Below are 26,279 nucleotides of genomic sequence, written 5' to 3' on the forward strand. Positions count from 1 at the left end.
AGTGAGCGGGCACAGACGGTGAAGCTTGGTCAATTCTATTCAGCCCCCAAACCCTTGTTGTCCGGTGTTCCTCAGGGCTCCTCTCTGAGCCCAACACTCTTTCAAATCTATGTTGCTTCACTTGCTACGGTTGTGAGATCCTATGGGCTAGAGGTGCTGTCCTATGCGGACGACACCCAGATAATGGTGTCTATCTCACATAGTATAAGGGATTCTGCCCTGAACTTCAGGAGCTGTATGCAGGCAGTCTCCTCCTGGATGGTGGACATTTTTTTTAATTGAATGGAGAGAAGACTGAGGTCCTGATTTTTGGTAGGAAACAGGACATCTGATCCAGCGACTGGTGGCTGGACGCGCTTGTAGTCGGTCCCTGTCCTGTATCCCATGGGATAACCTAGGGGTTATTGTGGACAATTCACTGTCCCTCAACTTGCAGGTCAGCAGGACAGTCTCCACTTGTTTCGGGATCATTAGGATCCTCAGGAAAATCTACAATTTCCTCTCCTTTGATGCACGTAAGCGGGCAGTCAATGCCTTGGTAACGTCCAGACTGGACTATTGTAATATCTTTATTTGGGCATTAGCATGGGTCCAGTGAGACGCCTGCAAATGGTGCAGAATGCTGCAGCCAGGCTGGTGCTGAACCCACCAAAATATCATTCAGTCACAGCCTCTATCAAGGCGCTGCACTGGCTACCTTTGGACCATAGGATCCTCTTTAAGACTTTGTGCCAGACTCATGATGCCTACTATGGCTCAGGTCCAGAGGGGATTAAGGCTATCATGCATCGCTATGTCCCCACAGGCTCCTCCGGTCCTCAGATAAAAATCTGCTAATAGTACCGAGGTTTAAGAAAGCCAACTGGGGAAGTAGAGCTTTCTCTACTGCTGCTGCTAAACTGAGAAACTCTCTCCCGGAAGAGCTTTCGAGTCAGGTGTCGCATTCGCTTTTCGGTAAAGCCTTAAAGACCTGGCTTTTCTCACAGACATCGGTATGAGCATGTCTCTGTCTGCACACTCAGGTTCCGCATACAGCGCCTTTGCGCCCTTGGACTAAGTTCGCGCTTTACAAATGCAATATTCATTCATTCATTCATGTATGAAAGGTGTGTGAAAGGCCTGTTCAGTTTTTGGTCCTTTTAATTATTAACAGTGAATTTTATTTTTGTAAATCTCGTTAATAAAATTTAATATACTGAACCATCACTAGCCCTCGTGCCAAATCCAACCAGTATGTGTGTGTGCTTGAGGAATAAATGGCTGTGCAGTAATCTTTGTCTTCTTTGTGTCTCTGCCAAGGTGTACATTTCACCCAAGAAAAACCTACCAACTGTAGATATGGTCATAAACTAAAACACCCATGGGGGTACATGGTGAGGTCTCTCTTGTGGATCCCAACAAGTTAGCTTACCCGCAATGTCCTGCAAACCTCAAAATGTGAATGTCCCATTTACCTAGCATTATTGTGCTCAAATTTTCACGCTGCAGAAAGTAACAACAAATTTCCAACCCCCCAGCATTTCTCCAAGTATCCTAATAGAAATGGTATCTCACTTGTGTGGGTGGGCCAAGTACCCGTGGCAGGGAAGGGCCCACACCTGTGCTGGCAGAGCTAGGGTTAAAAAACTACAGCTAGGCACTTTGCAAAAAAAGGGTCATTTTTCACTGTGAAAATGTGGTAAGTCTACGTTGTGTTTTGCGCTGTTTACGATCGCAGACACTAGGCCAACCCACGCAAGTGAGGTACCATTTTTCTCGTAAGACTTTCGGGAACACGGGGTGGGTGGAAGTTTGTGGATCCACGTAGATTTCAGAACTTTCCACCACAGAAATGTGAAGAAAATGTGTTTTTTTTGTCACTATTTTGTCATTTTAACTCAAGGCAAAGCTGTCAGGGAAAATATTTCACCTCATTAGTACCAGTTCGGCAGAAACCAACTATAAGATTACCAGGCAATCTTTGCTAAGGGCCTTCCACTGCTCCGGAACACTGTCAAATGTTAAGTAACTTTTGTTCTATTTGAGCCAGAATCAAGTTTTTTGTTGAAGTCTGCAGAATATGTAGCAAATGCAGTAAACTGATAATTATTTGGAGAACGCTGCTGCTGCAGAAACTCATAATTCCAGTGGCCCTGGCTTTAAGTGACTCAATCAATTAATGGCTGGTAAGAAGGCTGTTTTTTTTTTTTACTTTCTGCACTGCCACCACACCCTTCGCATTCAGTCAGAGGCATCTCAAACTCAGTATTAACCATTCAGGGCAGTTGTTTGTGAAAGCTGAATCCATGGGGTGGCAGGTAGAAGGCCAGCAGGGTTGCATTCAGATGTAGAGCCCTAATCCTCTGGATCCCTGTGGCCTCACAGTAATGGTCTAGGAGACAGAGGAAAGGAGCAAGATTCATAGATATTGTCAAAGAGAAGGCCCAGAATAGGGAGCACTGTTGGGGGGGGGGGGAGGGCTCATTTTTTTGGTCAAAATCTTTTTGTTTACTTTTTTCTCCAGAGGATACAAACATTGTGAACAAACCACATTTGCGTTCAACTCATCCCACAAGAGTTTAGCCAGTACATTAGATAGCTAGAGAGTGTGTAAAGTTTATTCACAAGTTCCAGTCTTCCTCTGAGGAGATCTACTAGGAGAGAGGGGGGCCTTGTCCAGGCTGCAAATGAAGAGATATAAACATCCCCCCATGAGGAGGCCATGCCCCCAGTCCCATGCACAGAAGAAATACATGAACGCTGAAAATAAAATAAACAAATAAAACCACAAAAAAATAATAAAAGGAGAAGTAAACATTACCAGGGTGTCAGAGTAGCTTCAGTACTAGCAAGAGGGGCGGGTCGGGTGTGTGCCCCCCACGACCTGCGCGGAGGGGGGTGGGGGAGGCCCAGGGCCCACTGCCCCCCGAGGGAGCCCCAATCAACTATATTAGGAAGAGATGGAGGGACCTCGGCCGAGAACCACAGGCAAACAGCGGCAGCCCCTCCGACAAGTAGATCACCAGCAGGCTCCAGACATAATCCAAGCTTTTTTGTGAGTCTTCAATGACATCTGTCAACCGTTGAAGGGCCAGGGCGCGCCACCGATGGGCATGCCATTGTGTAAGTGAAGGGGCCACTAGTTTCTTACAAGCTGCCTCTTTAGCCATTTTGGCTCCCCCAAACCACATGATGGAGAAGTCCCCTTGAGTCTGGTATTTAAGGGTGGGGCCTCGGATACCCTCGAACAGGCGTTCTCTAGAGTCAGCAATCCGGTGGCCTGAAATGTGTTTGATTTGGGATAGGATTTCCTTCCAGAAGGGTTCGATAGCAGGGCAGTCCCACCAGATGCGCCTGAAGTCCCCCAACAGGCTGTATCCCCGCATCAAAGGTGTTGTGAAAGATCAAGTGCAATTTTTGTGGGTGAAGGTACCAGTCATACATAGTTTTGTAGTAAGCTTCCCTCAAGAACATGAAACAATTGTGTTTAGTGCCATCTCTGTAGAGGGATTCCCATTGTTTCTCTGAGGAGTAGGGATTCTAGGATGCCCTTCCAGAATATCTTGTGGCGCGGGGTCTGATGTGGGCTAAGGGAGAGCAGGAGCGCATGCAAAAAGAAGATGCATCCCTTAGCTGTGGTGGTAGTTTGGACAAATCTTTCTATTGGGAGCAATTCTCTGGTGGCTGCCCGTCGCATCAGTAGCTGCTGGGCCCATTGTTTCAATTGTACGTAGCGGTACTCTTCAGTGTGGGAGTCAGAAGTGGGCTGCACAGTTAGCGAATAGTCGCATCTCACCCTTGAGGAAGAGGTCCGAGACTATGGAACATCCCTCCTCTACATTTATCGAAGGGCCCTTCTCTATGCACAAGGGGGGGGGGGGGTTTGTGAAAGAGGACTAGGGTATAGGGGGACAGAAAAGAGGTCAGCAGCAGGGTTTTGGTTACCGTGTTCCATACCTGGAGGGTAGTTGCTGTGGGGATACTCAGATAGGCATTGGTCGGTCTGTCTGCTCTCCGCCTCCAGGGCAAGTCCCAGATGGTTCTACCTGCCACCTGTCTCTCCATATGAAGCCACAATTTTTCAGAAGCCTAGGTAACCACTCGCCCAGGACCGGAAGCGGAGCGGCTCTGTAGTACAGCAGAAAATCTGGAAGAGCAAGGCCTCCCTCAGATCTCGGTCTTGCTAGAAGGCGTCGGGGAAAACGTGCTCTTTGGCCTAGGAAAATACATTTTGTGATCAGAGATTGTAGCTTTTTGAACAGCTCCTTCTGAAGCTGGATAGGTAGGCCCTGAAAGAGGTAGAGAAGGCGAGGAGAATATTAATTTTTAAAGCATTCATTCTCCCTATACAAGTTAAATATGCAGCGCTCCATCTCTTGAGGTCGGCCCTAAACTGTCTCAGTAGTGGGGGCAAAGTTGGCTCTGTTAGTTTGGGAGTGATGTGGAAGCCCAGGTATGTGATAGCCCTACGAGCACAGCAGAAGGGGGACGTTCTCTCAACATCGTTTTGTATTTTCGGGGGCAAGGTCAGGTTCAGCAGGGAGGATGAAAAGATGTTATTCTTGAACCCCGACACCTTTTCAAACGGAACTAATTCCATTTGTATCGCCGTCAGCGGGTTTGGTAATCCGCAGAAGGACATGGTCTGGATTTTGTTTTCGTCTGGCCCAAACCTAATACCACTGATGTCCTACTTCGCTCTTACCCTTGCTGTTAACAGTTCGATACTAAGGGCAAAAAGCATTGGTGATAGGGGACAATTAAAAAAAGGTCAGACACCACTCCATTTGACAAAACCCTGGGCCTTGGGGAGTTGTAGTTGGCCCTCGCCATCCCCAGAAAGGATTCACAGAACCCAAAGCGACACAGGGAGTGCAACAAGAAGGCCCAATCATAGAGGTCAAAGGCCTTTTCCGCGTCTAGGGACAGGAGGGCCGCGGGTACGTTTCTTCTGGACCTTGACTATAAGGTGAAACACCCTACGGAGGTTATCAGCGGTCTGGCGCCCCTTGATGAAGCCCGATTGGTCAGGGTGGATGAGGCTGGGGAGGACTTCTTCCAGTCTGGTAGCTAAGACTTTAGAATATATTTTAGAGTATAGGTTTAACAAGGCGATGGGCATGTAAGTGGCACATTCCTGGGGATCCTTTCCCGCATTTGGGATTATCGTGATCAAGGCTTCTCCCATGGAGGGGGGACACATCTTAGTTTGCTGCAATGTCACTGAACAGGCCAGTAAGCTGGGGGGGGTCAGTTCAGAGGCAAAGGTTCAGTAGAACTGCACCATGAACCCATCCGGGCCTGGAGCTTCATGTTGTTTGAGGTAATCAATCGCTGCCCGGACTTTTTCTTGGGTTCTTCACTGGCTGCTGCAGAGACCCGAGAGTCTACTCTGGTCCGTCTCTAGTGGGGCTTCAGCCGCATAGAGTGCTGTAGAAGTCGTGAAAAGCTCCTGCCTTCCCCCTCCTCGCTTTTATGTGTAAACCCTTTCCCATCAATAATTTGCTTGATGTAGTCCTTTCCCTGTTTAGCCCTTAGCTGTCGTGCTAGCATTGGGCCTACGTTATCCTTCCCTTCATAGCCATATGCCTGGAGCCTCAAAAGTGTGTTATCTGCTCTATTAGTATAGATGGCTTGCAATATCCCGCTGAGGGCTGTGATCTTCCTAAGAGTTGGGGCTGATGGAGAATCCTTGTAAGATTGTTCTGAGTAAAGTAACTCTTGTTCCAGCGCTAATCTTTCTTTCGTATGGAGCTTTTTCAGAGAGGTAGCGCGTGCAATGCAATGCCCCCTTACAAAGACATTGAATGCATCCCAATTGTTTACAAGAGAGGTATCGGCAGGGCCATTGGTCGAGAAGAAGGCTCTAATCGATTTTCGGATATAGTCTTTATGTAGCCTGTCCTGACACAGTACGTTAGGGAAGTACCATCTAGTCCGCTTACATTGTGGTGCTGGCCAATTTAGTGGGCAAGTCGAGAGATCATGATCCGAGAGACTAATGGAGAGTAAGGGGGGGGGGGGGCATGCACGCATGTATGTAGGAGTGATTGACTAATCAAGGTGAGGTCTTTCTGGAGTATGTTCTATGGGCATGGGAAAAGAAGGAATAGTCCAGCGTATTAGGGTTAAGCTCCCTCCAGACATCAAGCAGCCCCATTTGTTGGAGGGATGATTTCAACGTTGTACTAAACACTCCCCACCCCCCATAGCCCTCTGCAGGTGTGTGGTATCTAGCTTAGGGTCCAAGATGAGATATAAGTCCCCCCATTAAAATGATTTCTCCAGACGCTACCCCCAAGGTTGCAAAGAAGGAAGAGAGAAAGTCTGCCTGACCAGTATGAGGCACTTCCACTGTGGCGATCGTGCAGGAGCGACCCATCAACATCCCCCTGAACAGCAGGAACCCTCCCCTCCCGATCAGTTCAGTTTCCGTATCCTCAGGGTGAAACTGTATAGAAGAGTGAAACAACAGGGCTACCCAGTTTTGTTTTCTGGCATTAGCTGCGCGAAATATCATAGGATATTGCTTATGTTTCAGCCTCTGTTCCTCCCCTTTTTTGAGGTGGGTCTCCTGCAAGGCCACCACCTGGGCTCAATGATACCCCAGAAATTTCCACAGACGCCGTTTATTAGGGGAATTGAGGACCCCTAACATTCCATGACATGAGCTTCACTACCATTTACACTGGCACATTGCAGTGCCCCATGTCAGGTCGCTGCTCTAGCACCCCCCACCCCCGCCACACGGGGTCCCCCTTCCCCGCCTACATATCCCCCTCAAGGTGAACACCCTGGAGAGAGCACAAAACCAGAATAAGTTCGGAAGTCCACAGAGTACCGAATGGACTTAATCTTCCAGCGGCTTCTGGGGCAAGACCATTCCAGCTCCCAGAGCCCCACAAGTGTTCGTTTTTGGACATGGTTTCTAGAGTGTTCCCAGCCAAGGCCCAAGTTTAACAAATGGCAGCTGCACACATATGGAGTGGGTCTATAGCAGGGGAGAGAGGCTCTCCCATCATCGCCTTACCAGAGCACGCGATCACCTTGAAATCAAATCCTCTGTACATGTGGTTCCCTCTCTCATCCATTTCCCTCTGTAGGGTAGTTGATGGCGCTCTATTACTTTCGTGCAGAACTGGCCCAGTAGGTGTCAGTGCGTCATCGTCTTGCCTCCCTTCTTGGGTGTCCACCAGGGGCCTCCCTCCCCAAGGGCTGCTCCATTCTCGCATACCCTGCTGTTGCCTCCCTCTGTGGAGACGCTTTCCCAAGGCCAAGGAGGGCCACCGACCCTCGACCTCCTTGAAGTGCTGCTGTTTGCCGTTGACGGAGAAAGCTATCCCAAACGGTTAAGTCCAACTGTATTTTATTTGGTGCTCCCTCAGGGTTGTTGTGATTAGACAGAATTGTTGACGCCTCATGAGCGTGGCCTGGGCCACATCTTGGTAGAAAGCACAGGACGCTCCCTGATACTCCACTGATACGCTGTTTCTAGTCTTCCGGAGGATTCGTTCTGTGACCCTGAAGGAGGTGAATTTTGATATCTCTCGGGCGTCTGCTCTCTCCCTGTTTCGCCGGGCCCAACCTGTATACGCGTTCCAGTCGCACTTCAGCCGTGTCCTTACCCAGGACGCTAGAGAACAGGCCCACCATGTATTTGGCCAGATCCAATCCTTCTCTTCCTTCTTCCAGGCCCACACTCTGATGTGGTCTCTCCTGGAGCGGTTCTCCAAGTCTCTGCACTGAGTAGCTCCGAGTTCAGCTGGGCAGAAAGCGAGTCTGCCCCCTCTTCTATAGGTTGGAGCCTGCCTTCCAAGGCCTGACATTTCGCCTCCAAATCTAGGGTGCGTGTTCTGATTGAGACCACAACCGCCTGGAGTGCGACAATTTTGGTCTCTGCTTTGAAGGTCTCAAAGGATGCCCCAAGGTCTGCCTTGATGCCTTCCCGAATCTCCCTTTTAAATTCTTTCAGGGTCGCAAGGAGGTCTTCTCTGGTGGTATAGAGGCAGTTTGTACGGTCTGACCTGCACCTATCATCACGTAGCTTGAGTGGTTAGATAGAGGGGGGCGCTGTGAAAGTTGTTCCTCGTCTACCTACCAAGCGATGTGAATCAAGGGTTCTTGTGGGTCCCCCTGAGTAGTCCGGGGGCGAGATTCCTGGGTTCTCCTTCTTGGCCTCTCAGGTGCTTGAGATAAGCACGTCTAGTCCAATCTCTGGGCTTTTGTGCTGGTTTTCCTATTGCTACTTATTTGGCGCCATCTTATGGTGAGGCATAGGCCTTGGCAAAACTCCCAGTGATCTTCATTCCCTCAAGTGTGCGCAGCACGGGGGGATGGGGGCGGCATCATGGGCCCCCAAGCAACTTCAGAGCTTGGCCATCAAATGTCCCCCTCTCTGGTGCACACTCTGTGAGGGGCTGTTCTTACCGCCTGTATGTTGCTTAGCTGGCTCTTCACAACCCTTCCTCCTGCATGCAGATCGGCTCAATCTCTTCTGCAGGGTCCGCACCCATGGAGAACCCTGACGAAGCTGTTAGATACCGCTGGGAGCAGCCGCCATTTCGCGCCTGCAGAGCTGCTCCTCACGATCATGGGGTAACTACTTTTAGGAGTCTTGGCTGCGCCGGAGGGGGACAGCTGTCTCCACCCCTTTAGTCTCTGCTCCAGGTACAGTCTGCTATTGGGTACGCGCCTTGGGGGGGGGGGTTGGGGAATGGGTTCTCCGTTGGTCGTTACATTTCGCCGGGAGCGGCTGCCATTTTGGCCCAGCAGCTCCACTCCCAGTGTCCTTCAAAGGGCCGGTACTGGACCCATCTCTCCTTTTGGTGTTTCCCAGATTGTCCTCTCACATGGGTAAGCTCAGTCCCGGCATCCCAGCTGTCATTTGCCCAGGACCGGGCAGTAAAAGTAACGATCTCACAGGGCTCACTGCGGAGCCAAAGAAGTCACGTCTTTGCGGCCATAATGGCTCATTTTTATGTTTACAAATGGCCAGACAGCTTCTTCAGATAGATACCCCATTGAAGGGAACAATATACGTTTTTAGGTCTCGGCTAGCCGCGCGGAAGCGCGTCTCCGCCGAGAACCTATTGTGGCCGTGTCTGCTTCCCAGGAGACAATACTGGCCGCGCGCATCGCCTTGGAGACGATTTGAAACTGGCACGCGCCGCACTCGGCCTGGCTGTCTCCTGGGAAGCGCAAACATACCCAGGCACACCTCCCCCTGCACGCATGCGGCCACACACACACGAGCGCACGCACACGCACACATACAGAGACACCCCCGCCGTCGCACACATACACACGCGCACACACACACACACACACACACGAGCGCCCCCCAAGGCCCACTTACCGCCAATCCGGTGTTCTGTCGCCTCCGCGGGGCTCTCCCTCAGGCATGGGAGCCCCGCGTCACGCACTGCTCTTCGGACCAGGAACTCCGTGGGCGTGGGCTTCACGCACAAGACGGAAGTCCCGCCCCCACGCTAGGTTTAGTTTTGGAATGCGCGCGCACATATTGCAGTCATCTCGCCTGATCCCCAACAGAAACCGACAGCGCAGGGGTTAATCGCAAGCTTTATTTTATGTACAAATAGTTCCTTCCTGCTGGCGCTTTACCAGAAGCCTGCCTCATAAAAGCATTGTAATTAGTAAGGATTTCTAAGCACGGTCTACCCAAATCATTTAAAAGTTGGCTCAAAAGAAAACACGGCACATGTTTACAAAGAGCAAAAAAAGAAAGGGAAAGAGCGATTTAAAACAGGAAAATATGTGGAATGCAGTAGTGTATTCAATACCCTCTCGTCATGCTTACTCGGCCTTCCCACTTCAGTCAATAATGAAATACCCCGGTCCTATAGACTTTGATAAACATAAACAGCAATTCCCTACAAGTTGCAGGATATAAACAGTGCATTAACCACCCAGAGCTATCCACTTTATCGCTATTTATGATGCCCCGAGCTTGCTAAACCTGGACACCAGATGTTTTCCAAGAGAAATACTTTGCATAACTTGATTGAGCACCATATTCACTCTCACTGCCACTGGACAAGAAATGCTGATACAGAGTCACTGGTGAGAGCCCATGTGAGTTAATTCAGCTAATAATTTATATTATTACATGCTTCTTATACGTACTATACTAAATGTATTCTTGTTTAAAATGCCATAGCTGGTGTCTGCATTTCTAAGAGGACGGCCGTGTAGAGACTGCCTGTCATTGTAAGAGAACATGAGTAGATTGTTCTAGCATTTTAAAGAGTCACAGAATAGTTTATGCTTGTATTTCAGACAAATCACTGTAATGATCTGCGATTGCAGTTCAGAGAGAGTGAGAACTCGAATAGATTGCGTCTGCATTTTAGAGACGTCGAATAAACCATGCTTGCATTTTAGAGGGCGAAACTGCAATACTGAATACTGCACAAAAGGCACTGTCAAAGCTACTGCCCGCATATTAGAGGGTGCGTTGCTTGACAGTGACTTTCAATATTGGAGAGGAAACCGCAAGAGTGTGCCTGCATTCCAGAAAGAGGACTTTAATAGATGGTGCATGTTTTTGACTAAGAAGAAGAGTGCTGTAGGCAAGGCCGCATGTCGCAAGGGATGGCCAGATAGCGCACATTTGATAGATCCCCTCATTGGAATTATCGCATTTCAAGAGCGCTTAACAACTTCGCCCTTCTTTTGCCTGCGTTTCAAAGAACACTGCAGTTTAAGAAATACCGGCACAGTATAAGAGACACAGGAGCTGAATGGAAAGTTGGTAAGCAGTTTGTTTCCCAGTTTCAAAGCGGTGCGCCTGTCCTGTTACCAGTATCGAGGCAGCTCGTGCAGGAGGTTCTGAGACCCCCAGTCACGAGAGCGCTCTTCAGATGGCAGCCTGGCGCCTCCCGACAGCCCGGCTTTTAATTGTTTTAAAAACCCTGAGAGTGGGACAGTATCTCATATCTAAAAATCCCAATTGTGGTGAAACTGGGGAAAAATGTTTTTTTAAAGTCCCACAATTGGGTCAAAGTAATATAGCAAACTAGAAATTTAGTATACACAAACATCTGGTAATTTCAGTATCGGGTGAGATGTGTCTACTTTTAGGTGTTGAAACTCTGATTTGATTGCTGTGTTTTGGTTGGATGCCTAATGTCCCTTTCCTACTGCCACGTAGATTAAGTAAATTGACTTTGAAAGTGCCATAATGAATTGTGTGCTTGTCTCTTTAAGAAGTAATAATAATCACTCTGTGTACTCTGAAGCATTGCACATGTATATACATACTTTAGCCAGTCCAGGCCACAGAGTACTGCACATGTATGCACACCCCCTTCACTCATGCACCTGTGTGTATATACCCTTCATACCACACCTTAGTGTACGTATCACTACTGCACATGTACACATACACCATCCATTCCAGACCTCAGTGTACTCTGAAGCATTGCACATGTAAGCACATACACCAGTCACTCCAGGCCTCAATCTACTCTGCAGTACTGCACATGTACAAATACACCACCCACTTCTGGCCTGTGCACAATGCATTCATGCACATGCATGCATACACCCTCCATAACACGCCTTAGTGTATGTATCACTACTACACATGTACACATACACCATCTACTCCAGGACTAGTGTACACTGCACTTCTGCACATATATGTACATATACTATCCACTCCACGCCTCAAGGTACTCTACAGTACGGAACATGTATGCAGATATATCACTCACTTCTAGCCTCAGTATAATCTGCAGTACTGCACATGTATGCACATATACCATCCACTCCATGCCACTGTGTACTCTGCAGTACTACACGTGTACACAGTTATGCACATGTCCCAGCCACTACAGGCATCAGTGTACTCTGTAGTGCTGCAAAAGTATGCACATACATCATCCACTCTAGTCATTTGTACTCTCCACCACTGCACATGTATGCACATGTCCTGGTTTGTGTATTGTGCACTCTTGCACATGTATGCTCATATCCCATCCACTCTAGGCCACACTGTACGCAATAGGTCTTGCATTATTAAAGTTTGAGCTATTGGCATTGTAACTGACAAAGCATTTTATTAATTTGCTTTTAAAACCTGCAATCGGTGCATAAACACGCACTTTGGACGTATAGTCCTTGCTTACGATGAGCAAGGCTGGCAGTAAAAGAGACTGCCAGCCTTGCTTCTCATAAGCATGGACTATAAGTACAAAGTGCTTGTTTACGCACCAATGCAAAAGAATAAAAGACATTGTAATTTACAATGCCAATAGCTCAAATTTTAATAATTCGAGACCTATTGCATTGTAAATGCTTGTTTTTTTAGGGGACATTCATTAGTGAAGCTGGTACTGCTGCCAAGTGCATAAGTGGCCACTGCTGGTTATCATTAAGGAAGCAGATGCAGCAGGACTGGGTTCCAGGGATTGGAGGGGCACACTGCATCACAGTTATGACTGTCTACCTTTAAAAAGGGGGGCATTGGAGCTTATTATCCTTTCAAGCATTAGGACAGAGGTGATGACCCGTCATGGTGGGGAAGAGGTAAAAAGATGCAGAAGAGATAGCCTTTTACTCGGGACTGCAGGTATCATTAGTGCAGCAGTTGTAGTTGCATTGGTGTCAAAGATTATGAGGGGCTCACAACATCCCAATTATGGGGAGCAGTTTGTTTGGGATAATATCTGTTTTTGTTTGATGTATTTGCGGTTTTGGAAGTCTCGTAATTAGTGTGGTTCATAAACTGTAGTAAAAGTATTCCTGAAATCATCTCATATGCCCCGCTGCCTGCATGCAGCCATGTCCTCCCTGCTCCCCCAAATCTTGCCATAAAGTTTTGGAGTGGGGCCATACCTCAAAACATTTTGCTACCATGTCTAAAAAACATTGTCAAAGCCGATAGATCTGGCATAAGCAAAACCTATTGGCTTTGCCAGTGTATGTTTCTGAAACTGTCTCAAATATAATTGGGTAGAGCAGAAAATGTAACTGTAGATCATAAGAAAGAATAAAGCTTCCCAACATGAAATAATTCAAATTAATAAAGTGTCACTGCTGGCTGCAGTGAAGTACTGGTTAAGAGAAAATGTTTTCATGGGTGACAGACACTAAATTAGTCAAGGGGGGAAACTGGTGTAGGCAAAAACATTTTGCGCACGGATGAAATAAAAGCACTTGATAAAACATTTATTCTGCAGCATCTGGAATAAAAGTAGAGGATGATAATGCAGTCATATCTCATGCAATAATGAGCAGTGAAAAAAGATGCTGCTGAGGCTGAGATGCAAGTATGGGAGGCTGGAGGCCAAAAAAAACACTTGAGCTCCTAGGATAGCTAAAAGAAAACGAGCATTGGCAAAACCAATAGGTCTAGTCTTTAGGACCTTTTGGATTTGGCGATGGATGATACTGCAATTGCAATTTGCATCCAGTGCCCACTCCCGGAAGTAGGATTTGAACACACTATTATAACATGGGCTGGTGAGGTACAGGCTGATGTTGGTTTTACAAAAAAAGATATTTTAGCAAGATGGGAATGTTGATCTCTATAATAAATAATAAAAAAACTCATGCAGGGTGAAATCTACTGTTAGACATTGCAATTCTTGTGAGTTAGACTCGACTTGCATTTGTCCCTGAAAATAATATAGAGCACAGGAAGTTGATTTTATACTAATACTTAAATCTTTGAGAGGACTATATTAATGCAAAGTGCACATGCGATGACAACAAAGTAGTCCAACTGCTTGTCTGGTGCCCTTTATGACAACGCCACTCTACCTGTTACTCAAACTGCACACTTCTGGCGCCAACTACACTGATCTCAAAGGAAGGAGGCTGACATTTTTAAGCTTAAAACAGTTAATGGATTAAACATTTGCAGTGGAATGTTGCTGGGTGGAAAGCTATGAATTAATCTTCATCCACAGTTTACATTAACCGATACCTCACAGAACACTTAGTTAACCACCAGCTCCTCGACACCAGTCAGGATTCAGATCCAACCACATCAAGGAGACAGCTCTCATTGCAGCAAGATACAACAACCATAGGATCCTAGACAAAGGAGAAACCATGTCCTCATTCTACTGTACTTCGCAGCTGCATCTGACACAGTCACTCACCTTATCTTCATCAGACCACTGCACGAGACTGGCATTCAGGGGCCTATCCTGATAGACCTGCTAATTTCTGACAATAATAACTCCTTCAACCCATCACCATACAGTTGAGAGGATTGGTAACTCATCTGCGAAGTCCCTCAAGGGTCCTCACATAGCCCTATTCTCTTTAACGGCTACATGATTCTGAGGTCATCCATGCCCAAGACATTAACAACCTGTCCTATGCAAACGACATAAAACGTATACCTTCACACAAATTCCCCAACAGAAGGAACAAATTCACTGCCTGCATGACTGAATTAGCCACATGGATAAAAACCAACTGTCTCAAGATAAGCACAGACAAGACAGAAGTGGTGCTTTTCAGATGGCATGGGGCTCCATCCGGTGGCCTACAGATCTTCGGAGCCATCCCTAGCCCAAATACCAGAAACCTTGGAATCATCATTGATAATAAGATGCACAAGTCCACCCAGGTAAACAGACACCACATGTTGCTTCCACGCCAATAGGACCGCCAGCCAGGCCCTAATCACCAGCAGACTGACTATAGGACCTCTCTCTACTCATGTAACACCAAGCATCTCACAAGAAGACAGAACTCCAATCAGAATGCAGCAGCCAGACTAGTCCTCAACCTCCAAACTGCACTTACATCACACTACACCTGAAGGAGCTTTACTGGCTCCAGATACACAAGCACACACAGTTCAAGCAACCCACCCAGACATACAAAGCACTAAACAACACAGGCCTAGCCTACTTAGCAGCATACACTTCCATCAACCATTCAGGCACTTCTGCTCAGCTGCAAACTTACAGACACATGTCCAACGCATTCACAGAAGAGAAATCGGAGGTTGAGTTTTCTTTTACATTGCTTCTAAAGTATGAAATGTACTGCCACTACACACCAGTGCCTTTCATCTCTTCTTGATTTCAAGAAAAAGCTGAAGACTTGCCTTTTGGAAGAAGTACTTTCCCTGCACCCCTCTAATGGACGGTCTAGGGAGAGATCTAATAATACTTTCCAGAATGCAGGCAGTGGAAAGACAAACCTCTTCCAATCAAAAGGATTGTAAAGGGATCAAGGCAGGGGCAAACACAAGGGAATGTAAAGGTATTATGCTTCAAGGCAGGGGTAAACAAGAGTAAGGAAAGTCGCAGAAAAAGCCAAAAGCAAATAAGAAGAAAAATTTCTACAAGAAAACCAACAAATGGTAAGCAATAGGTTGGCACAAAGCCCATAGAACTATTGGCATTGTCCAACAAATAAATGTCTTCAACAACAGACAGCTAAACGCTATTAGGAGAGAGTTGAAAAGGCTTTAACTTCACTAGCCCTTTTGAAATTAGAATTGCCATTTACACAACATTTCAAGGCATAGCAAGTCTAACTTTTATAGTTATTCAAAAATAAGGACCCAGCAATTTGGGTAACAGTGTTTAAAATGCATAAGAGCCAGATTTAGCACACGTGGTCAGGTACAAGTTTCTCTTCCTAGTTACGCTTTCCGGACAATGTTTCAGTTCAAGCACAGAATATATGAAACCTCTTCCATTGAAAGCATTTGGTCTTTATGTAGACCTGCGTTTCCCAAACTGTGGGTCAGGTCAGGAGTTGATTTTGAGAGGGTCTCGAAGGCCAGAGCGATATACATTCGGAGTTGAATTTGTTGGTGACTCAAAGATAGAAGTCAATGTCAGGCTGCTTTATTTTTTAAACATAGGTATTGGTGTTTACTTTTCTTTCTTGGACTGGAAAGTAAAAGAAGTGAATTATGTGATGCATATCAGGACCCAATGAGGTGCTGGACGTAGAGGTCAGTACAACCAGGGCTCTCTGGTCATTGTCTATCCAAACATTCCATGCACGAAGCGCAGTGCCTAGAAGCATGCACCATAAAAATACCTTGAAGCCATTAAACAACTGGAGGACAGGACAATTGAGCGGGAGAAAAATAATACAATTCTAGATGTAACAAAATAACTAAATCACCAGACTGACCAGAGATTTTGATTGGCACTTGCACAGCTACTTCGCCCCTTATCAATCAATTTGTTCTGCACACACCCACCATCACAGGAGAGAAGAGGTGTAACAGACAAACAAGAGCCTGGGCATATCTTCGGGACAAAGTGAATTCTCCTCTGTAGATTTCAGATGCCCAAGACATGGATGACACCTCATAATAGTCATCTTTGTTCTATAGATAAAAAAATTAATTCTTTTGTTCACCATGTGGATGGAGCACACACATAGCGCAGCTTGGGAAATATCTACACAGAAATAAAATAAAAATGTATTCAAGTAAAAAAGTAATATCTATTGAACAATTTCCTGCGTTGTTTTTTCTTAATTAGAGATGCTTCATCAGACAAACATATTTTACCATACAGACTGCAACAACAAAAAAACTGCCCATGTGTATTATTTAATAAAAAAATTCTCTATAAAATGGTTTAATGAAAATGTTTAAATGTATAGTTGGATTCGACTTGCAGGCTGCGATGTTCTAGGTTTTATTTATATCAAAGTATGAACAAACCTTCTTGGTATCAGAATGCATTAAACATTAACATCTTAGCATTAACTCTGGAATAGCAATGTGAGGATTCTAAAGCAACACCAAAACCACATTAACAAAGCCAAAAGTTGTTTCAACAGTGTGCTAGCCAATTTTAAAAAAACACTTGTTCATAACAACATGAGCCGAGGGAAATATATGTGCGGACAACACTACTGCAGTGCTACCAACCAAGAACTACAGACATGAAGGTTTAAAGGAATAAGGACCATGAGATACGGGCAGAATATCCTAGTAAATAAAGCACGCTATAGGAAGGAGTTGTATCCCCACCACATTACAACAAGCATTTGCAATGCAGTTGGTCTCGCATTTGCGAGAGTTTAAGCTATTAGCATTGTAAATGACAATGTCTTATATTCATCTATTTTGACAATTAAAACATAAATAAAAGGCATGGTCATTTACAATACCAATAGCTCCAACTCTTGTAAATGCAAGACCTATTTCACTTCAAAGGTGCAGCCGTCACTGTCCCGTACTGCCTGGAAAGTAAAAGCGCGCATGGAGGCTGAATGTGGCAGGAAAGCATGTCGTGCATGCAGTACGAGAAACTCATGAAAGTAAATAATGCTTACAGACATACTGTGCTGCAACAGAAGTAAACATTATTCATGGTAATATCTGGTACCACGGCAAGCAGATTAATATGTCCACACACACACACACACACACACACACACACACACACACAGTTAAATTACACCCACATGTAGTGTGGTAAAATCTAACAGATAATGTTTTATAGCAGAAAACGTAACAGTTGTTTCACCAGTAAATTTTTATAAAGTGGATTCTATTCTAGATAAACGTGGATCTGAAGCATCTTACATACCATTACAATAAAAACAAATTACAGGCTGCAGGAACCAGGCGCGATAAGAAATAGTGACTAAAGAGTAAAATTGATTATGCTTCCACAATATTTTAGTTCTCAAATACAGTGAAACCAAGCAACGTCCAATTAAAGTAATCTGGTCATGGCAACTAAAAACTAGCAGGAGTTCCCCATACAAAACAAGTTAGCAAAGGAGGTGCGGAAGGTTCTTAGATGTCGCTAGTAAGTTTGGATACAACGAACATGTCACATGAAGCAAGAGTGATCAACCAAGTATTAATTTACCGAAGCAATAGTCCATATTTTATCGCCACCACAGTTACATACGGATCCCTTACATTTCACTAAATCACTTCAATTTTAACTCTCCATTCAGCTCAACATCCAATTATCCTCAAGCAAGTCTGCCGTAACAACACAATGTTTTCTTTTGGGAAAGAGAGACCTGTTGGTAACCCGTGCAGAGGAATATTCTTCAGGACAACAATCACACTCCTAATTAACTTTCAACTGCTGCTTGAACACCTCAATCTTCCGAAATGGCTCTACTTGCTTCTAAGTGCTTATAGGGCTCGTATTAGCCCCATTCGGCAGGACAAGGAGTTTCGAAGAGTTTCTAAGTCGAAAGTTCTAGGGAGGTTCCGGGTTGAATCACTCATGGGTTCTAGATCTAGGGAATCGCCATATTCTTTGAGATGATGGTAGCTATGACGTACATAGAACATACCTATCTCAACAAACTAGAGCGACGCCTTTGCATTCCAGCAACAGAAAGATGAACCAATGCTATTGAGTGTGCTGTCCAATCAGCCTCCTAACATTTCACATGATGGTAGGACCTAATGCCCGAGATACTGCTCAATACCTTCTAGGGCCATCCAGTGTGCTTGTTTGCTCTTACCACTAACCAGCCATGCATGAGCTTCAGCTTTCCCACCTCTGTTTACTTTTTTACTCTTGTCCACCTCAGTCTGCCTGGAACTTTTTTGAATAATTCACCAACTGTTTTTGACCCATCCACCATTGTATGCTTGTCTGTGGAGCACATGCGAACAAGAATAGTTGTATGACACTATATGGAGGTTTGCTTAGATCGACTTACGACAATATCATAGTCAATTCATTGACCTATCAATACGTCTTACTCCAGCCAGTCCTACCTTGGATGGTAAGTAGAAGAGAAATTAAGAATAGTAACTGTATACTAGGGTCACTGGTACAAAGTCATTTTGTGGCTGCCGCAATTTAGTACAGTTATGGATTTGCCACATAATCCACCATCTTCTATGAATTCTGCAGATTTTAACAAAACAAGATTTCTAACTCAAATGCATAAACATGTGTTGCTGTGCAGAGGTAGGAGCTTTGCAATGGTCATCTTTCTGTTGCTTACTGTTGTATTTTGGGGGGTGGGGTGGGGGGTCACACCAGTACAATTGTAAAATAAAAAGGTAAAACATTTACCCAGATATTGTTAACATATGTAAAAATAAAGTAATTAAGTAATATTAGTACAAAATGTTGAGCGGCATTATGTTGCCTTCTCTTGCCACATGATTTAGTATGCTTTCCACATATTTTGGTTCTCCCCTCATGCATAATTCCAGTTGGCCTGCTATATATTTACCGTAGTAATGTGATACAGTGACCGAACATCACCAGAATACATGTTCTCCCATGGTATGGTGACAGTTTTCCTGCGTTGCCATTGTGCCATCACTGTCTACAGAGCTGAGAACTTCCTTGGCGGTTTATGAATAAGTAATGGTAATGAAACCAGAGCGATTGAAAGCGAGGACCAGGTCTGCGTACGGCCTCCCAGACAATAGAGTAACTTGGCATGGCCTGGTGTCGCCATACAATCTGCGGTGTAACAATTAGAACTTAAGCAGCACTCTTGCTTAACACCTGCAACTAGAGCGCTTTGTAGAGGCGGGGAGGCCATGGGTCGATGGAATGCAGCCACCTAATACTGCATTATTGATGGCCACAGAAGCAGTTGGAATGCGCTTTCCACCATGAGCAAATAGCGGTCACGAACCCAGCAGTGATGGAAACACCCGCCCCCCCACCCCACTCACCCCCAACCCCTTACCAGTGTCCCCCAAGAGATGCCCAGAGACCGCGTCATTTGTCAACACAGCGTGATTCCGAGACTGCTGACGCAACGCAGGGTCCTCGAGAGCTTCGGAGATAATCTGGAGCCGACGGGGGAGGGAACATGAAAGCGCGACATGCACGCGCTGTGTTGAAACGCCACGTGCAAAGTGAAAGCGCAACCAGGCGCGCGTGGTGTTGAAACGCCACGTGCACGTGATGTGTCCGTACGTGGGCACATCTCCTGTCTCCCTTCTGAACAGAAAGCGACGACAATAGATCTCGCAAGGGCGAGTAGCGCATGCGCTGCGTCACTAGGCGAGACCTAAAAAGGCACCCATCTTTAAAACTAGCCCTTAAAAAGCACTTCTAAGTTTGGACACAACGGAGATCACAACCCCCCCCCCCAACTTAGCTGTATACGTACAGATATCAGCCGAACATTTTACTGGTCAAAATAAGCATAGCAGACCATGATGAACTACAGCACACTATACTCGTCAAGTCATCTCTATGCACTTTCAAATTCTTACTCTTACAAATACTACAAAGCCACTGTCAGTGGAAAATAAATACCAACCATGCCAAAAACACTAGAAGACCTAATCTCAATCATGCTACCCATAAGTTAACACAAGAGATAAATGGAGGCGGTTAAGGGCCTGGAAACCAGTTTAAAGTCATGTTGCAGCGAAAAACTAGAGTTTAGGATTACTGTCCCAAAACTGACAAACACAATATATTTGTTTTGGGTGTACTCCGATTGAACTATTTTCAAAATCAAACAGCAGCCCCTAAAAGAGTACAATACAAAACAAGAACTGGCAAAGCCAAATAGGACTGGATTTAATGTGCTAATGCATGCAGTATTAGCACACTAAAATGAGAGACCCTGGAGGGATTCAGCAGGAGCAGAAAGGCAACTATAGTTCACTCAACTAAACACTGGAGTGGAGGCAGAAGGATACATTCAAACAGCCACTAGCATTAGGCGAGACATGAATAGCCCCACTGGACTGAGGTGTGATTTACAAAGTCTCGAGCTAATGGATAAGTAAGGCTGGCTGAATAAGGCTGGCTGAAGAAAGCCAATAGTTAAAAAAAGACAGACCCAAATCACACTCAAAATATTATTAGCAAGATGTCTGGTTAACAGCTGCACTGTCAAAACTTGTATCTAAAAATACCATTACCATGTGTACAATTGTTCTCCGGGGAAAGCAAATGATCAATGCAGTAGACCACATTACTCTACCTGGTATAAAAACAGTTTCTCCAGGCAGCTGCAAAATCTCCAATGGTTTGAACTCTTGAGGCCAAGTAGGTAGTTGGGTGCGAGGGTAGACAATGCTGAACCAGGTGATCGCTTCATCTTGCTGGTTTCCCCCTTCTTCCCTGGTCACTTTTATCAGCTCCCGAGGTGTATTAGTGGGGAAAAGACACCAGCGCTTGTGCCCCTGTACCAAAGCATTCCAAGCACTGGTTCCAAGGGGATCAATATGAATTCCTGTGCCAGATCGAGGAGGTCCCATCACAAACCACCTGCCAAAAAATGCAAACATGATTATTTCTTTTTTGAGAAAGCTATTAACTGACAAAAAACAAGCATTTGCAATGCAATTGGTCTCGCCTTTCGGACCTTATATGTATTTAGCTATGCAGCACGTTAGCCTGGGTGCTGAAACATCTACTGTTCTTTAACAAGGAGGGAAAGTAAGCACCAAACTGCGTGACACGCCAGGTATGGAACACCCCCAGGATTTGTTGGGGCATATAATAGATCATTTTTGCTATTACCAACGTAGGTAGGGCTTTTCATTTAGATATTTCAAACATGTGCAGTTCCAAGTACAAAGAAAAAGTATATCCATTAAATACACATCTGCAAATAGGGTAGTCCATCACCAGCACTGTGCTACTAAATGAACATATATTAAATACTAACAAGATCTGTCACCTATTAGTGCACAATTTTGGAGGAATTCAATATAGTACATTTACTACAGGTCCCAAATACGTATACTTCTTTACATCTCACATAAACACTCAGAAATGGGATAATAAAAATGTCCATCCCAACAGATCGCTTCTCTCTCTATCCCCAACCATGACAGCTTAGAACCAAAACTAAACACAAAATCTTAGATTGAACAACTCAGTGCAGTAACCAGGTAGGCACACTATATCATAATTTACCATAATGGCACATGCAGAGCTCTTACACTTCACCATCCAACAAACTGCTATGCGCTGCGATCTATATTAGGATAGACACAAATCTGTGGTTATTGTGCATCACATGAAAAAAAAACAATTTAAACAAAAACAACATACTTCCAATCAGACACCCTACATACTGCATGTAGTGTGCTACTCATGTAGGGAAGAACTTTAGCACCCTGCATAAGGGTAGTAGGCACTATATATGAGCTGCGCTACAATATAATACAATATGTAAGGGGCTGAATTGTACAATATGTAACCGGGAAACTAGGGTTTAAAACCCAGCTTCTTCACTTATCAAATATTTGTACTTTATAGTGTCTATTTTTTTTCTCGAGTAGCAAGCTAGAGAGCACAGTGAAGTCATTCAGCCAAGGATGAGTGCTACAAGAAATTGACTTATGTATGGTATAGTAGGCAGCAATATTTCTTCACATATAGCAACTCTGCAGTTCCCATGACAAACTGATATCTTTTTTGGGTGACTGAGGACAACATTGTAACGGAGCAGAAGTATTCTCGAATATTCCTATGTTTAAGTTAAGAAACAATTACTTTCAACAAATTCCATTGAATACACTGATACAATCTATTGTATTTTACTAAAACACAAGCATTGAAGAAATAATGTTTTATACAGAAAAGTGTATAATAATTTACACATAATACCCTTTACTGCCCTGCATGCAGTGTGTGTCATATGATGTAGCTCTATCCCCAAATAAAATCAGCCTAATATTTACATAGGTTTACAATGCCATTAGTGCTTAATCCAGTGTTTGTGGAGCCAGCAAAAAATCTGTTTTCTTCACTTTTATGCATAATTTATAAGTCTTGAAAGCTGTGCGGGGTGTCAATAGAACGTGCATCAGTGTACAAAATATGACCTTACTAGTAGCACCTTCATTATTGTTAGAGTGCAAAACATTCTAGGTAAATCTACAAAATGCAGAACAATAGTTGCTCAAAGCAGACCATTCATCATACGGGTCAAGGGTGGTGTAAAAGTTGCCAAGTTTTAAAAGCATGCACTCCATTGGAGGTGAAAGGATCATATGCCTAAACAATAGCATTAGGTGACAGGAAAAACGCCTCTGGGATGAGCAACATGTTAATGGCAGTGTCTCAAGAAAGCGTGTTTTTGGTGTGCATTTTGTTCTACGACGAACTAGGCGAGCAAGGGTAGTGGAGGCCTTTACACAAACACCAGTTACATTGCTCTAGGAAAGATTTTTTTTAGGGTTAGGAATATTAAGTGATTTGCCCAGAAACACACGATGCGGAGTCCAAGCCGAGACTCGAACCTGGTTCCACGGGTTTCAAAGTATGCACAGTAATGCAACATGAACAGATACACAAAGTGTATTCCTTTCAAACTAAAAAAGAAAGAGACATAGCATAATTAACCATATATATGCTGCTGTGAACAAGGCGAATAAAGAAAGCCACTACAAATTAAAGGCGAAAACTCACCAATAGATGAAACACAAAACCCAGTGTCTCTCAACAGAAAACAGGCTAGGCTGATGTACAAATGACCAGATCCGAACGGCCTAAACGTAAAAGTATAACCACGTCTCTATGATACTGAGCACCAAACCTGCCCGGAAAACATTCCAATGACATGCAGATAAGCAAACTAATTATGTGAAGGCTTACTGGTGTATGGTCATAAACAGTGCCGGTATTTCAATCAGGAGTCAGAGCAAAAAACAAAATGCCACGCTTTTCCAAACCGCGTCAGTGCTCATTACATGCAAAGAGTGATTGTTAGCGCACTATTGGGATGTTAAATGACCGATGAGCCTTAAAGGCACAGTGAATCTATTGCGCAATGCTTCAAACGATGAGACGGAATAAAGTTACATGCACAGAGGTGACATTTCAACGACTATCAGGGACACTTTCTCTCGAGCAAAAATCATGCAATGAAGAGAAGGGAAACTTATAAATATCAGAAAAATCAGCCATTTATCACCGATACCTCTGATGCGCTGCGAGGGCAGCCCTCAGTGTCCATAGTCCTGTTGGTGAGTGAATAACCTGTAGATAACCGCCTTCTACCATTTCTAATGCTGACAACATTACGAAGGAGGAACCTCGCTGTCTCTGGAAACATGCATGATCAAAAACATTCCTGCTACCAACCGCTGTATCAAAGGAGAGTCAGTCTACATCATGTTGTGAGAGATATTATACAACAATAGGAACAAGCCGTGAGCGTGCACTCTCCCGAGCTTCCGGTGTCGGGATGTGCACGCTCACGGTGGTCGTGGGGCGGGACTTCCGTCTTATGCGCCCACGGAGTGGATGGCCGGCCCAGAGGAGCGGTGGCAGCAGAAGTCGGCCTGGAGCGCGCCTCGCAAGAGACGCGGGAGGACAGGAGCGTGCCGCCATGAGCGTGCACGTTGGCGTTCCCGCGCGTTCACAGACCTGAATCGGCTCGTGCCCAGACCTGAATCGGCTCGTGCCCAGGTCTGTCTCCCTTGGGAGGAAACACGGCGACTATAAGTCTCGTTGGCGGCAGCGCATCGCGCTGCAACGCCAGCGAGACCTAAAAATGCAAGAACACTAAGTGAAATACAAGTTACAATGAGTTCACACAAGATAAAAGTTTAAGAATTTAAGACCATTCCATTGTCCAAGAACAAATGCCACTTCCTGCCCATCGAAAAGGTACTACATTTTATATGCCTTGGGATGATGATGAAAAATATGGGGTTTGCTGGTCCAGGAAGCAAACATGATGCGGTTTACAACAGTTCTCCGGCTGTGTTAAATGAAATTCCCCACAGAGACAAATAAATGAGGTGGTGGGTCAAACAACACACAAGGAAGCGAGCAACATGGATGAGGGGGACAGGGGATAAGCACACCAAAGAGCAAGCAGCGGATGGTATCAACATGGAGTTCACAGGCAGGTACTTTGTGGAGAATACACAAAGGAACGAGCTGGAAACCACCTACACTGTAACTAAACAAAAAAGAAAAAAAGTAGCTACCTAGAAGTGAGTAGTGGATGGATACAAGTTAATCAAAAATTGTGAAGAGAATATGATTCAGGAGAGGAAAAAAACACAAGAGCAGAGGACAAGCCATCAAATAAAAAGCATTGGCAAAGCCAACTGGTCTCACCTATGAGAACTATTGGTTCGGTCGATGTCTTTTAGCCATGCTGTAGAACATCGCAGCAGCTAAATAACCAGTAAGAAAGAAAAAAAACGCTATATGACGTGGCCAGCGTAGTGCTTTTTCCCCAACAGGATGGTGGAAGTGGCTGCATCACAGTGTGGGAAAAAGGCCATGCAACAACAAGGGGACGGGGGGCCTTTAAATGGCAACAGTGCTATAGGAAACGCTATTAAAAAAATAGATGAATGGAATGGTGGTGGATAATTGAAACTTTAGAGATTTGCGTTACAGTTTGATCCTGGGGTGAGTGAAGGTTGGGCGAGGTTTGGGGGCAGCAGCATTTTCTGGCATGGAGTTGAAATGCGTTGGAGCATATACATTTTCAATCCCTTCAAGTTTGACATTTTAAAATACTGGAAAACATAGCTTTTTTTCTACACAGAGCACTGAAGGGTGAAAGAGCTGCAGCAAATACTTAGGTCTACCACCCTGAAAGGTCTACTCAGTTTTTGCATCTCAGATGCACGAAGGCCTAAGTAAACTGTGTTGTTTCATTTTACAAAAGAACAATTATTTGCAGTGCTTTCCATGGCAGCAGAGGTCCCTGATATGCTATGAACAATAGTGGTTGGTGAGGTATGAGTTGACTACGAAGGGGAGTCTGCCAAACACCTCAGGACCTGACCATGCACGGTGGTGATGCACAGGACAGTTCAAAGTACCTGAATGAATGGGAGACTTAAAGGGTGCACAACTACTCCGAGGTGTGTCCCGCGCTAATGGGAGGAGCCCCTGATCCATCTGGAATGTCAGGCGGATCAGAGCATCCCCCCCAAACAAACTAAACATCTATTGGCAAAGTCATCAGGTTTTGGATTAAGGACAAGTTGACTATGCAAATTTTAACAGTGCATGCGCTGCACATCATAACATCTATTTTCTTTTTAATCTACCAAACCGAAATAGATTGATACATTATTATTTTTATTACAAAGTTTCATTTTAACGGGAAAACAGGTGGGTTGGGGGAAGGGCTGAAGCAACAAAAGCAGCAGGGCACAGAGACGCAAACTGGGTATAGAAAGTAATAGGTGCGGGTGGGCCCAAGTGGCAAAAAAGTAGCAAAACATAACCTAGGGCGCTAGCTATGGGGCTGAGAAGCACACCTGGTGGAGTGTTACACAGGTGTGGGTGGGGCAAAAACAGAAAGGTAAAATAGTAGGCGATAGTAACTTTGGCGTACAGAGAAACACGCAGTGCTTCAGAGCGAAGTGGAGCGGAGAAAAGCACACA

The 26,279-nt window shown here is 45.1% G+C and overlaps 1 protein-coding gene across 2 annotated transcripts in view; it reads right to left on the bottom strand.

Moving 5' to 3' along the window:
* JMJD6 (jumonji domain containing 6, arginine demethylase and lysine hydroxylase) overlaps positions 1-26,279 on the bottom strand; it is a 75,376-nt gene that overhangs the window by 43,999 nt on the left and 5,098 nt on the right. For both annotated transcript variants that reach the window (XR_013598847.1, XM_078654611.1), the window contains exon 3: positions 20,887-21,173. Coding sequence is in view for 1 of the 2 variants with exons in the window: in XM_078654611.1 (XP_078510737.1) it covers positions 20,887-21,173 (287 nt within the window). In the remaining variant the exon portion in view is untranslated. The remainder of the gene's footprint in view (positions 1-20,886; positions 21,174-26,279) is intronic.

The sequence above is a fragment of the Lissotriton helveticus genome, chromosome 7, assembly GCF_964261635.1.
Source record: "Lissotriton helveticus chromosome 7, aLisHel1.1, whole genome shotgun sequence".
NCBI classification, from domain to species: domain Eukaryota; kingdom Metazoa; phylum Chordata; class Amphibia; order Caudata; family Salamandridae; genus Lissotriton; species Lissotriton helveticus.